The sequence below is a fragment of the Myotis davidii genome, unplaced genomic scaffold (assembly GCF_000327345.1).
Source record: "Myotis davidii unplaced genomic scaffold, ASM32734v1 scaffold967, whole genome shotgun sequence".
NCBI lineage: Eukaryota > Metazoa > Chordata > Mammalia > Chiroptera > Vespertilionidae > Myotis > Myotis davidii.
Window position 1 is genome coordinate 670129 of NW_006383014.1, and position 14964 is coordinate 685092.

General features: G+C 42.5%; 1 protein-coding gene across 1 annotated transcript in view; it reads right to left on the bottom strand.

Moving 5' to 3' along the window:
- The window catches only part of HADH (hydroxyacyl-CoA dehydrogenase), a 45848-nt gene that overhangs the window by 20801 nt on the left and 10083 nt on the right, over positions 1-14964 (bottom strand). Inside the window, exon 2 of the mRNA XM_006778895.2 lies at positions 1316-1444. Coding sequence (XP_006778958.1) covers positions 1316-1444 — 129 coding nt within the window. The remainder of the gene's footprint in view (positions 1-1315; positions 1445-14964) is intronic.

The window sequence follows — 14964 nt, forward strand, 5'->3', positions numbered from 1 at the left end:
GTTGGGGGGGTCACTCTGGGGTGCCTGGCCAATCCTGGGTGAGGGGCTGATGGCTGTTTTCAGGCTGACCACGCCCCCCAGTGACCCAAGCCCCAGCCTCTCCTTTTTTTCTTTTTCTATTTTTTTCTGGGATTTATTTATCTTCTATAATTGAAACTTTGTAGCCTTGATTAGAGCCCAGGTCCCATCAGGGCAGGCAGGAAGCTTGGCTTCCTCCATCACCAGGGGCAACCCAAGCCTCCTGCTCACTCCAGCTCCGTGGCCACCACCATCTTAGTTGGGTTAATTTGCATAACCGCTCCTGATTGGCTGTTGGGCGTGGCTTGAGCATAGCAGAGAGACAGTTAATTTGCATGTTTCTCTTTTATTATATAGGATTTGAGACAGAGAAAGAGAGAGAGAAACATGGATGTGAAACAAACATTTATCAGTTGCCTCCCAACCAAGGATCGAGCCTGCAGCCTAGGTATGTGTCCTGACTAGAAATCGAACTCACCACCTTTTTTGGTGTATGGGATGACGCTCCAACCAACTGACCTACCTGGCCAGGGCAGTAAAAAGATTTTTAAAGGGACCTAGACACATCCTTGTGGATACCTCAGATGAAAAAGAACAAAATCCCCACTGGCACTCTTCTCTGCCTGTATATGGAGAATTTCCATTCAAGCCCCAAGGAAACCAACCCTACGCAACTTTAACAAGGTAACAAAGGTAAGCAAAGACTCACTGGGATGACTTTTGCAGTATTTCTAAATTACTTGTGAATGTCCATTGAAAAGGAGTCAGTGAACCAGAGCCCTGGCCTTCCAGGCCTTCCTCAAGTTCTCGTACCTCTGCTGCTGCTGGAAGTGACAATGACTCTGTATTTTCCGCTCTCACAAGTACATCAATAACAGGCATTACATGTTACCTAAGCTGCCGAAAGTTTCTACCGAAACGTAATATTTATGGTCTCATTCTCTTTTTAACTTACAAGTATGAGAATTATCTTTCTGTTTTTCTCTCGTGCATCCTTATAACAAAATAGGTGTCATTCAATCCTAAACTCTGTGGACAGAATGAGTTCACTACCTGTAGAACTTTCTCCTCAACCTCAAATCCCACCCAACAATGTGGTTATTTAATTCTCCTGCTTTTTAACCAGTCTCCTCAATATGTTTAGTGATTATGTTATTATATTGATCTAAAGTTTTGGAGAAATGTGTTTTACATAAACAAACTGAAAAAGTAAGCAAAGGCCAGCACCTCACCCTTCCTCCAAGAATGTGAAGTGGTCAGAGGACTAGTCTTGAGGATGCTGAGAATAAGAAATTACCTGGGGGTTCTCTGCAAACTTCTTCTTGGCTATTTTCTTAAGGCTTTCCTCAATTCCCTTTTTGGATTTTGCCAGGATGTCCTCTGCCTGGTCCACCAACACGACTGTGTGGCCAGTTGCTGCAGCAACCTAAAGCAAATAATAATAATAAATAATAATTTTGTTTAGAAAAGAAAATATAAAAGCTAAATATAGAGTTTCATATTCCACAGTCTAGTCAAAATACTAAGTCAGCATAATAAGGCCAACACTATCTAGACACACAGTTTTTGCTAAAAACACAGCTCTCGCCAGGCGCTGTTCTAAACCCTTTATGTGAATGACAAATGCTCAAAACCTGCTGTCTAAATCAAAGTTCCAAAGGTCACACTACAATTACCTCCTGCACTGCCAATTGAGCATTAGAATATGGCTAGATATGGCTAGAGCAGCTGAGGAACTGATATTAAAATACATTTTTTTCAATTACAGTTTACATTCATTAAACACCAAAGCCATGAGCGACATGTAGCTACTGAAATTAATTGAAATTAAGTAAAATTAAAGATCTAATTCTTCTATAAAATATATGATTGTCTAACTACTATGTTATACATCTGAAACTAATACAAAATAATGAATGTAAACTGTAATTGAAAAAAATGTATTTTAATATCAGTTCCTCAGCTGCTCTAGCCATATCTAGCCATATTCTAATGCTCAATTGTCCCCCACATCCGTCCTCAGAGCCGGCATGTTCTGCACAGCTCTACGCCTGGGCTCTGCTCTTCTGCAGTCCTTACATCACCAAGAGGTAAGACTTAAACTCTAGTAATGGTGCAAAAAGACCCTTGTCCCCAAGGGTTATTTAGTGACAAGGCTCCCATTTAGGAGGGCAATTCCCCTCCCTTCCCCATGCCTACTATAGCTGAATCCTGAGGGCACTTTAGTGAAACTGCCACAAGTTTGAAAGCAAACAGCTTAGTTCAGTCACAGTTCCTATGTCATCACAGTTTGCCCATAGCTTTGGCCAAGACTGTGGAATGGTTGGTGTGGCTAAAAATAGATCTGGTCACATCAGAGGCGGGTGTTGTAAGTGAATGAGTTCAAGCCATAAGTAACGGGGCACATGTGCCCTGATGCAAACACGAGAGGCCACACACTGAGATGCCTTTTCTGGGTGAGAAGCCTTGCAGAGCCATTGCTTGGGAGCTTCTGAGGCATCAAGGCTGCATGGGAGAGAGGCAGGTCAGCGAGAATGAACCTGCCCGGAGATGAAAGAAAATAGAACAGCTGACCCTTGAACAACATGGGTTTAAACTTCACTGGTCCACTTAGGCGTGGATTTTTCCCCATAAATACTGCAAATGTATTTTCTCTTCCTTATGATTTTCTTAATACTTTTCTTTTCTCTATTTATTGCAAGGCCACAGTATATAACACACATAACATACAAAATATGTGTTAATCGACTGTTTATGTTATTGGTAAGGCTGTCAGTGGGCTATTAAGATTAGTTAAGACTTGGGGAGTCAAAAGTTATACATGAATCTTTGACTGCACTTCTAATCACCACATTGTACAAGGGTCAACTGTATGTAATTCTAAACCCCCGTTAGATGTGAGATTTGTGAAACCAGGCAGCTAAAACTCAAAGGAAAAAAACAAAAAGGAAAAAAAAGAAGAAACAGAAGAACAAAACTCAAAGGCACAGAGGTGCAAATCCCAAAGACAGATTTCCAAAGAATACTTTTAAAAATGGCAAGACAGGTTTTAAATGGGCGTTAATTACAATTCTCCCCGACCCCGCTTCTCCCCAGAAAGCTGCAAGTCCGTGCCTGTGGAGCTGGGAGACAGTATCCAAGCCCACCTAGGAACCAAGAGAAGGAAGTCTACTAGGACCAGACAGTCTGATAAGCCCAGCAGGGCAAAGGGGTGAAGGGGGCATGAGTCATCTTGGTAACTTGCCCTCTGAGCAGAAGCCCAGGCTGCAAGCAGGTAGGCAGCACCGTCAAAGTAAAACCAGGTCCAGAAAGCAAAACACCCACTGACCCAGACAATAGTTCCCGCTAAGCAATGACAGAACAAGGCCCATCTAGCTAACACCTCAATCACTGGACACAAATGTGAAAGTCCAATTCAATAAATTCAAAGTAAAAAGTGAGAGCAACTTTAGAAACTGTATAAAGACCACGTAGCAGGCCTGAGACTGTTTACGCCCTTGGCTGCATCAGGAAACTCAGACTCAGGGAGGGTTCCACCATTCCCTGGTAAGAAAGGCTTGCTGCAGCTGGACTCTGTAGCGTGGTTTATGCTGAACACCTGCTTTCCTTCTGAGCTAGGAATTCTAGCACTTGCTAGGTAGAGGATGCCTGTGTGACCAGCCCTAATAAAAACCCAGGGCTCTGAGGCTCTAATGCAGCGGTTCTCAACCTGTGGGTCGCGACCCCTTTGGCGGTCGAACGACCCTTTCACAGGGGTCGCCTAAGACCATCCTGCATATCAGATACTTACATTACAATTCATAACAGTAGCAACATTACAGTTATGAAGTAGCAATGAAAATAATTTTATGGTTGGGTCACAACATGAGGAACTGTATTTAAAGAGCCAGAAGGTTGAGAACCACTGCAATGAATGTGCCTGGTAGACAGCACTTCATACGTGCTGTCACAACTTGGTGCTGGAGGAGTTAAGTGTGTCCTGTTGACTCCACTGGAAGAGGACTCTGGAGGCTGGGGAATGGTCACTCCAGACTTTACCCCAGTAGCCTTTCCCCTTGCTGATTTATGGCTGTAACAGATTACAGCCATGAGACTCTAGTCATCCCTGGGTCTCCAATATCCACGAGAAGATTCATTCCAGGACCCACTGTGGCTACCAAAATCCACAGATGCTCAAGTCCCTTATTAAAATGATGTAGCATTTGCATAGAACCTACGCACACCATTCAGTGTACTTTAAATCAGCGGTCGCCAACCTTTCAGACCTCACAGACCACCAGCGGTCCACGGACCACAGGTTGGCAACCGCTGCTTTAAATGATCTCTGGATTACTTATAATGCCGAATGCAATGTAAATGCTATGCAAATAGTTGTTATACTGTATTGTTTAGGGATCAACTTTCTGGAATATTTTTTCTGAGTATTTTTTATCTGAGGTTGGTTAAATCTGAGGATGCATAACCAGCAGATATGGAGGGCGGGCTGTCAGCCCTTGAAGAAAATAACCAAATCTAAAAAAAAGGAGGGGGAGAAGGGATGTTGGTGGTGAACCCTGACACAGAAACTAAGAAAATAAATCTCAAATTCCAGATGGAGCTGGTGATGAAATCAACCTGCTTTGAGACAGGCACCCCCGGGGGAGCAGCTGAAGGGGGGCAGGGTGACTGCCGAATGTACATCCTCTGCAAGGCTGCGGGTGGCAAGCAGGGTGCTGGCTGGCAAACCTACTTTTGTTTTGGCTCCTGTGTTCTGACAGTCTCTCTGGAATGACACAAGTGACTTTCACTTTGTTCCTTTTAACCTCGAACCTAGATCATCCTAGCAAGGCCAGACATTAGTTCTGCACTTCCCAACTGCCTGGTCCCAGCCCACGTCCCTCACTTCCCCTGCAGCATGCATCACTCAGGCGTTTTTGCTCCTCAAGGTGTTGGGGAATAGGGGGAATTCAAGCACATCTGGCACAAGATGAAGCCAACACTGAAGGAAACAGAGAGGAGAAAATGAGGGCAGAGTCCTGTTACTTAGAGACATTGTGATTTCACTTAGAAAATATGAAAATCAAACTATATGGTTCCAAACACGGATTGTTAAATTTAAAGAGGGGGGTGGAACAAGCAAGAGAGGTGACATCACACTGTTTTTCTAGAAAGACACTTTCAAAGTTATCATCAGCCTGTTTGTGATAGTGATAGACATTTTGTTGTTGTTATTGTTGAGGAGCCATAATACTAGCCTTATGATTACTGGTTTTAAAGGTGTAAGCAGAACCAAACCTGGAGAGGAAGCACCCTCAAATATTCAAGTAAACCAAGAGACGTTATAGAACAATAAAATTCAACCAGGAAAAATCATGGTAAAAAAAAAAAACACATTTCAGCCCAAATGCTGACTTTCTACTCGTATCCAAAGTCTCTCTGATAAACTGCCCCCACCTCCCCACGAGAAGACTGGGCCATTCAGTCACTACCTGGGTTCACCCGGGGTCTGAATGAGCACACTCCAGACAACACACATAGGTAGACAATGGCCAAAAAAACAACTATTAATTCAAGGTGACCTTCAAGAGAGCCAAGTGCAAATGTCAGATGACCATGTGAAAGTGACAGAGTATGTGAAATATTTGCTAATTTTCCCCTCTCACCCAGAAGAGGTGAAAGCAGGGGCCAAACCTAACAGATAGGAGGCGGCAGCTTTTCTTTCCCCGTTTCTGCAAAACTTCCTGGAGCCGCACGCACGGTGGAAGAAGCTGCTCTCGTGGAACTCAGCTCAATGTTTCTCCCTACCTTAAGTCACTGGAGCACTTTCTACAATTCTGGACTCTCCAAAATGTCTAAACTGGTATTTCTGGTCTAGTGAGAAAGCAACACTTGTATGCTCTAAATAGTTATCCCTGGCAGGCTTTTAAATTTTTTGTAAACCTTTTCTACTTTAGCTTTTCTTTCCTTGGTTTAGGAAAATACAAAGGAAATCTTATGGTGTAGTTATTCCAAGACATAGGGGGAAAGGACATCACAGTTTCAACCCAAAGTGGATATGGTTGGTCTGAATGATGAAAAGACAGGAGAAAAAGAGATATTGGGCGGGGCGGGGTGGCAGGGGGGTGCATGAAGGGAGGTAGAAGAAGGTATTGGGGGATAAATGGTAATGATGTAAGATTTGAATTGGGGTGATGATCACACAATAAAATATGCAGATGTTGTATTATAGAATTGTACACCTGAAACCTATATGATTTTACTAACCAATGTCACTCCAATAAACTCAATAAAAATTTTTTAAAAAGAGAAAATTTAACTCTCCATCATTTTACTGTGAAGCGCTGTTGTGCAGGCCACAATTTATTACATAGCAGTCAACTACCATAATAGCATAACTCAAAGTGATTTCAAGTTAGAGCAGCATTTTCATCCCACCCACCTGCAGAGAGGAACCCAAGCTAATGCTCAAGTTCCTTGCAATCATTTCTTGCAGTCATATCCTGTGGACACAAGGTTGGCAATACCCTGAGGGCAACTTCATCCTTGCAAACCCCAGTGCCAGCCCACAGTGAACACTCAATGCACAGTTGCTGAATGAATCAGTGATGAATGAAGCATATCTAGCTCACTGCCTGGTACACATTATATAATTAATAAAATAGCCATAGGATTATGGGGGCCAATGTTGGGGTTGGTATTCCTCTCCTACTGTGTCTAAATGGCCTATCACAGGATGTACTCAGGATGCAAGCAATCTGTTCCTTCCCCCCACACAATCCATGTCAGCCCTGACAGCTGTGTGACTCTTGTCTCAGACTGGCTCAAACTGAGGCAGCCTTAAGCATGGCTAGGCATCCACAGGCCACTTAGAGGCCATCTCGTTTCTGAAATGTTAATACAGTTTTATTTCTCCCCAAGAGCTAGGAGGGCTTATACTAGTAGAGGCAACAGTCCCTACCTACCCTCCTCTAACAGAAAGAACCTAGGCCTTTAAAAAGAAAAAAAGCCAGCCCTGGCCGGCATTGCTCAGTGGTTAGACCATCGGCCTGTACACTGAAGGGTCACAGGTTTAAAATTCCAGGTCAAGGGCACTACCTGGATTGCAGGTTCAATCCCCAGCCTGCTGAGGCAACCAAAAGATGTCTCTCTCTCACACAGATATTTCTCTCTCTCTCTCTTTCTCTCTCTCTTCACCCACCCCTTCTATTCTCTGAAAATCAATGGAAAAAATATCCGCAGGTGAAGACTAACAAAACAAGAACAAGAAAAAAAGCTAAATGAAACAAAAAGAAAGTGTCCTGTACTGAGGACCTACTGCAGGCTGGGCACATAGTTGTATGTTCCAACTGTATTTCTGATCAATCCAACAACCCTGTTGAAGAAGACATCCTCCTCATTTTGCAAACGAAGAAAGAGAATTGGAGAGGTGGGATCACTCACCCAAGGTCACTCAGCTGTGAGGCTGAGCAGCCAGGTTCCAAGAACCTGGCTCCAGAACTTATCTTCTTGTAACCTAGTTAGAGGAGTACAAGGAATGCAACCTGATTTATCAAGACAACCAGATTTCAATAGACAATAATAATAAAATGCTACCTTATGGAAATGTCATGGAACTGATTTTTTTGGTGTTCTTTTTCCCTGCCTTACTTAGTAACTATGATAGACTCGGTGATAATAACAATAAAAATTCCTCCTAAAAAACCGCATGTCAGTTCCGCCCCAAACTAAAGTCCTACTAATACACCTTTGCAGTCCTTATGAAACTGGCATCGTGTGCCATTTTATAGCGGAGGAAACTGGGCTTTGAAGAGGTTAAATAACATTTCCAAAGTCCCACGTCTGGTAACACATAAACAGCCTTCGGTTCAATCAAATCACAGTCCTATCCACAGCAAAAATGACCTGACAAATAAGAACACCTATACAAACAAATGACAGTTTCCATGTGAGCATTAAAGGCTCAAAAGAGCCCCTAAACACCCATGGCTCTAGAATAGAGGTTCCCAGTGTGGGTCCTGGACCAGCAGCATCGCCACCACCTGGGAACTTGTTAGACATGCACATTCTTGTCCTGCAGACATGGCTCAGTGGTTGAGTGTCCATATAGCCTTTGGGGGAGGCATTGTCACAGCAAACTGAGAGTCTGGACCTGAAGCTAGGGCTGCCTGCATCCAGAGCCCTCCCATGCTAGCTGTTCCTGACCCCAAAAAGCATGGCTGGGTCTAAGGGAACAGTCTGAGGCACTTCAGCTGGTTATTTTTATTCCAGGCAGTCCCCTTCCTCCTGCGAGAACCTGAGGCCTACCACTGGATCCAGGTATAGCCTCCTAAAATAATTATTTTATTTTGTTTTTGAGCTTACACCTTTCTGATCCCAAGACTTGTTCTCTTTCTGGTTTCCACTTTCCGGTTTTCCCTCCTATGACGTATCACTTTCACAAACAGGCTTGGATCGCTCTTCATTTAAAAAAGAAAGTAAGAAAAAAGGAGCAGGCGGGGGTGAGGGGTGGGGTGAGCACAAACATCCTTAGCCACCTGAAGCTGGCCTTGCTTTCTGACCAAAGTCCTTCAGTTCCAGAGTGGCACAGGGTGTGGAGCACAAGTTCCAGAACCAGACTTCCTAGGCTTAACCCAGGGCTTAGCCACTTACTACATGACCTTGAGCAAATGATGCAGCCTCTCTATATAGTTTCCTGATCCCATCTCACAGGTTTGTTGTGAGGATTGAAGTGCTCAGACCAGTCTGGGCACATGGAAGGTGCACAATGCTTGCTACCTGATGCGCTCCTCACTACATCAGGTGCTCCACTCTCTCCTGAGTCATGCAATTCACAAACTCTAGCAACGTGGTTCCTCCACCACCATCGTTGGATGAGATCACAGGTACTTATCGATGATCTTCTGATTGCTAAAGCCAATGCCTGTTTTTGGCTCCACCTTGTGCAGCCTGCACACTGCCAACTAGGGCCTCTTTTCTGAAAAGCTCTTCCATTTCTTATCTCTATTTCTTATCTCTGTCTATTCATTTGAGATATATTAAGTGACTTTTCTTAATCCTCTCAGCCTCTACACAGAGGTATCTTTTAAGTTTCTGCTTTCAATATTCTTTTCATCTGTCTCTATATCTTTTCCTTCTGGAATCATCCTCATAATTCCAACTATACTGAAACCAGCATCTTCTGTCCTAAGCTACAGTCATCATCTCGATCCTGAAACCAGTTCTTCTTGACCTTCATTAATGGTACCACTTTTCTAAGGGGCATAACCTGACTGAACAAAAACATTTCCTTTAATTTCACCCTTACTGTCCAAAGAAACTCTATTCATTATTCAAGGCCCATTTCAAACGCTACACGCTCCAATGAAGCCTTTCCCCCCAATGAATGTACTCTTTCCTCTTTTTGAAACTTCAGAGCTAGATTTTTATTGCTCTTATTATGCTACTTTATACCAAAGTAAACTGGGTCATTTGGATCTTTGTGTAACAATCTCTGCTCTTAGATTTAAAATCCTGCAATGGCAGAAATTGATTTGGTCTTTATAGCCCCTAATATGTATCACATGCCTTGCACATGATGGTTGTCTAATAAATAACTACTAACTACCTAACGCTGCAGAGTGGTAACCTGAGCCTGTACTCTTCTCCAGCCACACCAGGCTTCCCCTTCCCTGCTAGTTCATGGCTCCGGGCCCCTGCCTAAGCGACTCCCACCACCAGGAGCTGCCTGGGGAACTCCAACTCATCCTTCATACGCCAACGCAGGCTATCTCTGCCTCAGTGAAACCTCTCTTAACCTCCGGGAGAGGCGGTCACTTCCTCTTGTGCTTCCACTGATTTACAGATATAGCAGATCTCTCTTACAGGACTTCAAATACTGAAAGAAAATAAGTAACAGAGTGTGAAGCTGGTGTGGGCCACCAAAGGCCACTCAATTGTGTAATAATGGTGGCCCAACCCCTAGGATGGTAACACAAAAGCTATTTTAAGAAAAATCCCACAATCTGCCCTGGCCGGTTTTCTCAGTGGTTAGAGCGTTGGCCCACGGACCCAAGGCACATGGGTTCGATTCCTGGTCAAGGGCAAGTGCTTCGGTTGCAGGTTCAATCACTGGCCCAGTCGGTGCGAGTAGGAGGCAACCAATCGATGTGTCTCTTTCACGACAATGTTTCTCTCTCCCCCTCCTCCCTCCCTTCACTCTCTCTAGAAAATCAGTGGAAAAAAATATCCTCCAGTGAGGATTTAAAAAAAAATCACAGCAAAGAGGTCACTAACCAACCAGTATGTAGGAGAAATTCCAGGTATTAAGGAGGAAAGATGGAAAAGTTTACCAACATCAACTTTTGATGATGAACTCAAGATAATACCTGGAGACCTTTCTAAAACAGCTGCTGCATCATCCACTTCAGAGTCTGAAGTTGCTGTTGCCACAAACACCAATGTACTGTGGTTCTGGCACACCATGACCTGCAGCCCACCAGAATTTCCAGTAAATATAAACGTCATATACATATATATAGTACAATATATACATGTCTTTTTTTACATATGCTTTTTAAAAAATATATTTTTATTGATTTCAGAGAGGAAGGGAGAGGCAGCGAGATAGAAACATCAATGATGAAAGAGAATCATTGGCTGGCTGTCTCCTGCATGCCCTCTACTGGGGACTGAGCCCACACCCCAGGCATGTGCCCTGACCAGGAATCAACCCATGGTTCATAGGTTGATACTCAAACTCTGAGCCACGCCGGCCAGGTTACATATACTTTTTAATGTCCCCTTTTCATTACTATATGTCATAAGTGTTTAAAAGCCTTACCTTAAGGTTTTAAACCACCAAAACTTTCATCTGTACCATCTAACATCCCAGATATGACAGGTAGGCAACCTGTGCCTTTATTGCAGTCGGTTGTTCATATTTATACTTCTTTCTCTGAACAGTGAGCTCCTCAGGAGCAGCAATCACATTTTACCTGTCACCCAGCCCAGTGTCTAGCACATGGGAGACACTTAATATTCATGAAAAGAATACATGAATAATAGACCTATTTTTTAAAAACTCAATGTGTAAATTATTTTAGGAGTAAGTTCTTAAGGAATCATGACTTGTTTTATTGCTCGAAACTGTAACAAATTTTACATACCTTCAAGTTATTTTAGATTGATGAAAAACCATATTATTAGTTTGAAAGGAAAGAAAAAAAGTTAATAACCAAAGTCTTTGGACAATTATGAAGTGGGGGGAGGGGGAAGGTACAAAAGTCTCTGTTATTTTGGTTTATTAGTTACAGATCATCAAAACCATCGACTTTTCCAGCAGGAAGATACCCTAGAGATCATTCAGTGTGGTGGCTTTCCAAACTTTTTTAGCCAGAAAATCCTCTTCATAGGAATGCAAACAGAAAACAACATGTAAAACAGAGATCAGGGAAGGGGAGTTTGGAAATCACCAAGGAAATTCATGGAATCCTTAAAGTCCATTAGAGCATAGTATAAAAACCTCTGATCTATTCACACCCACTAGGATGGCTATTATAAAAAAATAAGAAATAAGTGTTGGCAAGGATGTGGAAAAATTGAAACCCTTGTGCACTGTTGATAGAAATATAAAATGGTGCAGCCATGATGGAATACAGTATAGCAATTCCTCAAATAATTTAAAAAATTACCATAGGATTCATAAATCCCACTTCTGGGTATATACCCAAAAGAATGAAAAGTAAGGCCCCTCTGATAGGTATTTGTACACCCATGATCATAGCAGCATTATTCACAACACCAAAGGCAGAAGCAACCCAAGTATCCATCAGTGATGAATGGCTAAATAAAATGTGGTGTATACATGCAATGAAATATCATTGCATGAAAAACATTCCAATGGAATATTATACCCTAAAAAAGGAAGAAAGAGTCCAATCAGCACGGCTCAGTAGTTCAGCACTGACCCATGCACCAAGAGGTTCGATTCCCGGTCCGGGCACATACTCAGGTTGTGGGCTCAATTCTCATTGGAGGCATCTGATCAATGATTCTCTTTCATCATTGATGTTTCTCTCTCTTCCTCTCCCTTCCTTTCTCTCTAAAATCAATAAAAAAAAATATGTTTTAATAAAAGGAAGAAAAAATATAAAATTTCAGGATACCAAAAATTTCTAATCTATACTATAAAAGGATAGTATGCTAATTAGACCGGACGTCTTCTGAACGATCTTCTGGACGTCCTTCCTGACAAAGCCAGGCCCGGGCAAAGCTGCCTGGCCTGCGGTCATAGGCACCAGCGTCTGTGGCCTGGGAGACGGAGAAAAGCCTGCTGCCTGGGGGGTGGAAAAAAGCTGCCCCCCCCTCCTCCCCCGCGGTCCTGGGCACCAGCGCCTTCGGCCCCGGAGACAGAGAAAAGCTGCCTGCCCCACGGTCCCGGGCATCTACAGCTGGCCTGGGCGAAGCCGGCCTGGATCCTGGGTGCCTGTGGCCAGCCAGAGGGAGGGAAGCCCGGGTCCCAGGTGCCTGCAGCTGACCGGAGGAGGGAATCCTGGGTCCCAGGTGGGGGTCTGAGGCAGAGGTGGTTAGGGGCGATTGGGCAGGCAGAGGTGGTTAGGGGCAATCAGGCAGGCAGGCAGGCGAGCAGTTAGGAGCTAGCAGTCCCAGATTGCTATAGGCATGTCCGACTGCTGGTTTAGGCCCAATCCCTGTGGACATCCCCCGAGGGGTCCCAGAATGAAGAGGGTGCAGGCCATGCTGAGGGACTGCTCCCCTCACCCCCACCATAAATTTCATGCACTGGAAATTAGTATTAGTATACTAATAACAAACTAGCAGGAAGAGAAACTATGAAAACAATTCTACTTATAATTACATCAAAAAGAATAAAATGCCTAGGAATAAACTTAACCAAGGAGGTAAAATTATAAAAAATTATAACTACATATAGTGACAGATATTAACTAGACTTACACTATAAAACATCTTATACGAAAACTATAAGACATTGGTGAGAGAAACTGAAGATGACACAAATAAGTGGAAAGATATTCTCATGGACTGAAAAAATTAATACTGTTAAAATATCCATACTACCCAAAGTAATTGACAGGTTCAAGCAATCCCTATAAAAATTCCAATATAATTTTTTACAGAAATAGAACAAACAATCCTAAAATTTGGATGGAACCATGAAAGACCTCAAAGAGCCAAAGCAATCTTGAGAAAGAACAAAGCTGGAGACATCATGTGCCCTGATTTCAAACTATATTACAAAACTATAGTAATCAAAACAGTATGCTACTGGCAGAAAAACAAAGACAAAGCTCAATGGAACAGATATAGAGCCCAAAAATAAACCCACACATATATGGTCAATTAATTTATGATAAAGCAGCCAAGAATATACAATGGGGAAAGAACAGTCTCTTCAACAAATGGTGTCCAGGAAGCTAGACAGTCACATACAATAGAATGCAAGTGGACCACTATATTACATCGTATACAAAAGTTAACGCAAATTGGATCAAAAATTTGAATATAAGACATGAAGTCACTAAACTCCTAAAAATAAACATAGGAGACAAGCTCCTGGACATAGGTATTAGTGATGATTTTTTGGATTTGACACCAAAAGCAAAGGCAACAAAAACTAAAATAAACAAGTGGAATTGTATCAAACTATAACACTTCTGCACAGCCAAGGAAACCATCAACAAAATGAAAAGGTAACATACTGAATATTTGCAAATCATATATCTGATAAGAGGTTAATATCCAAGACATAAAAAGCACTCATACAACTCAACAGCAAGAATAAGTAAATAAATAAATCTAATTTAAAAATGGGCAGAGGAACTAAATAGTTATTTTTCCAAGTAAGACATACAGGTGGCCAAGAGGTACAAGAAAAGGTGCTCAATATCACTAATCATTGGGGAAATGCAAATCTAAACAACAATGAGACAGCACCTTAAAAAAAAAGAGTCACAAAATAAGTGTTGAAGAGGATGTGGAGAAACGAGAACCCTTATGCACTGGTGAAAGGAATGCAGATTGGTGTAGCTACCACGAAAAACAGTATGACAGTTTCTCAAAGAATTAAAAATAGAACTACTACATGATCCAGCAATTCTACTTAAAAAAAAAAAATGAGAGCACTAACTCACAAAGATACATGTATCTCTCTGTTCATTGCAGCACCATTTACAATACCAAAGCTATAGAAGCTATGGAAGCAACCTCAATGTCCATTGACGGATGAATGGATAAATGAAATGTGGTGTATATGTATGTGTACACCAACACACACACACACACACAGAGGAATATTTTCAGACATAAAAGAGGAATAAATCTTGCCATTGTAACACTGATGGACCTTGACAGCTTCATTTATACCAAATGAAATAAGTCAGATAAAGAAAGACAAATACCGTAAGATCGCACTTATATGTGGAATCTAAAACAAACTGAGCTCATGGATATAGAGAACAGACTGGTGGATGCCAGAGACAACAGAGTGGGCAACGAAAAGGGTTAAAAAGTACAAACTCCCAGCTATATAGTTAATAATACTATATTGTATATTTGAAAGTTGCTAAGAAAGTAGATTTCAAAAGATTTCATCACAAGAAAAAAATTATAACTACATACGGTGACAGATATTAACTAGACTTATGATGATGATCACGTCTCAATATATACAAATATGGAATCATTATGTTGAACACCTGTAACTAATATGTTATATTGACAATTATATCTAAATTATATCTAAACTAGGGGCCCGGTGCACGAAATTCGTGCACTGGGTGTGTGTGTGTGGGGGGGAGTGTCCCTCAGCCCAGCCTGCCCCCTCTCACATACTGGGAGCTCTCAGGCGTTGACCTCCATCACGCTCCAATTGCAGGATCGGCCCCTTGCCCAGGCCTGACGCCTCTGATAGGCGTCAGGCCTGGGCAGGGGACCCTCCTTTCCCCCCATCCA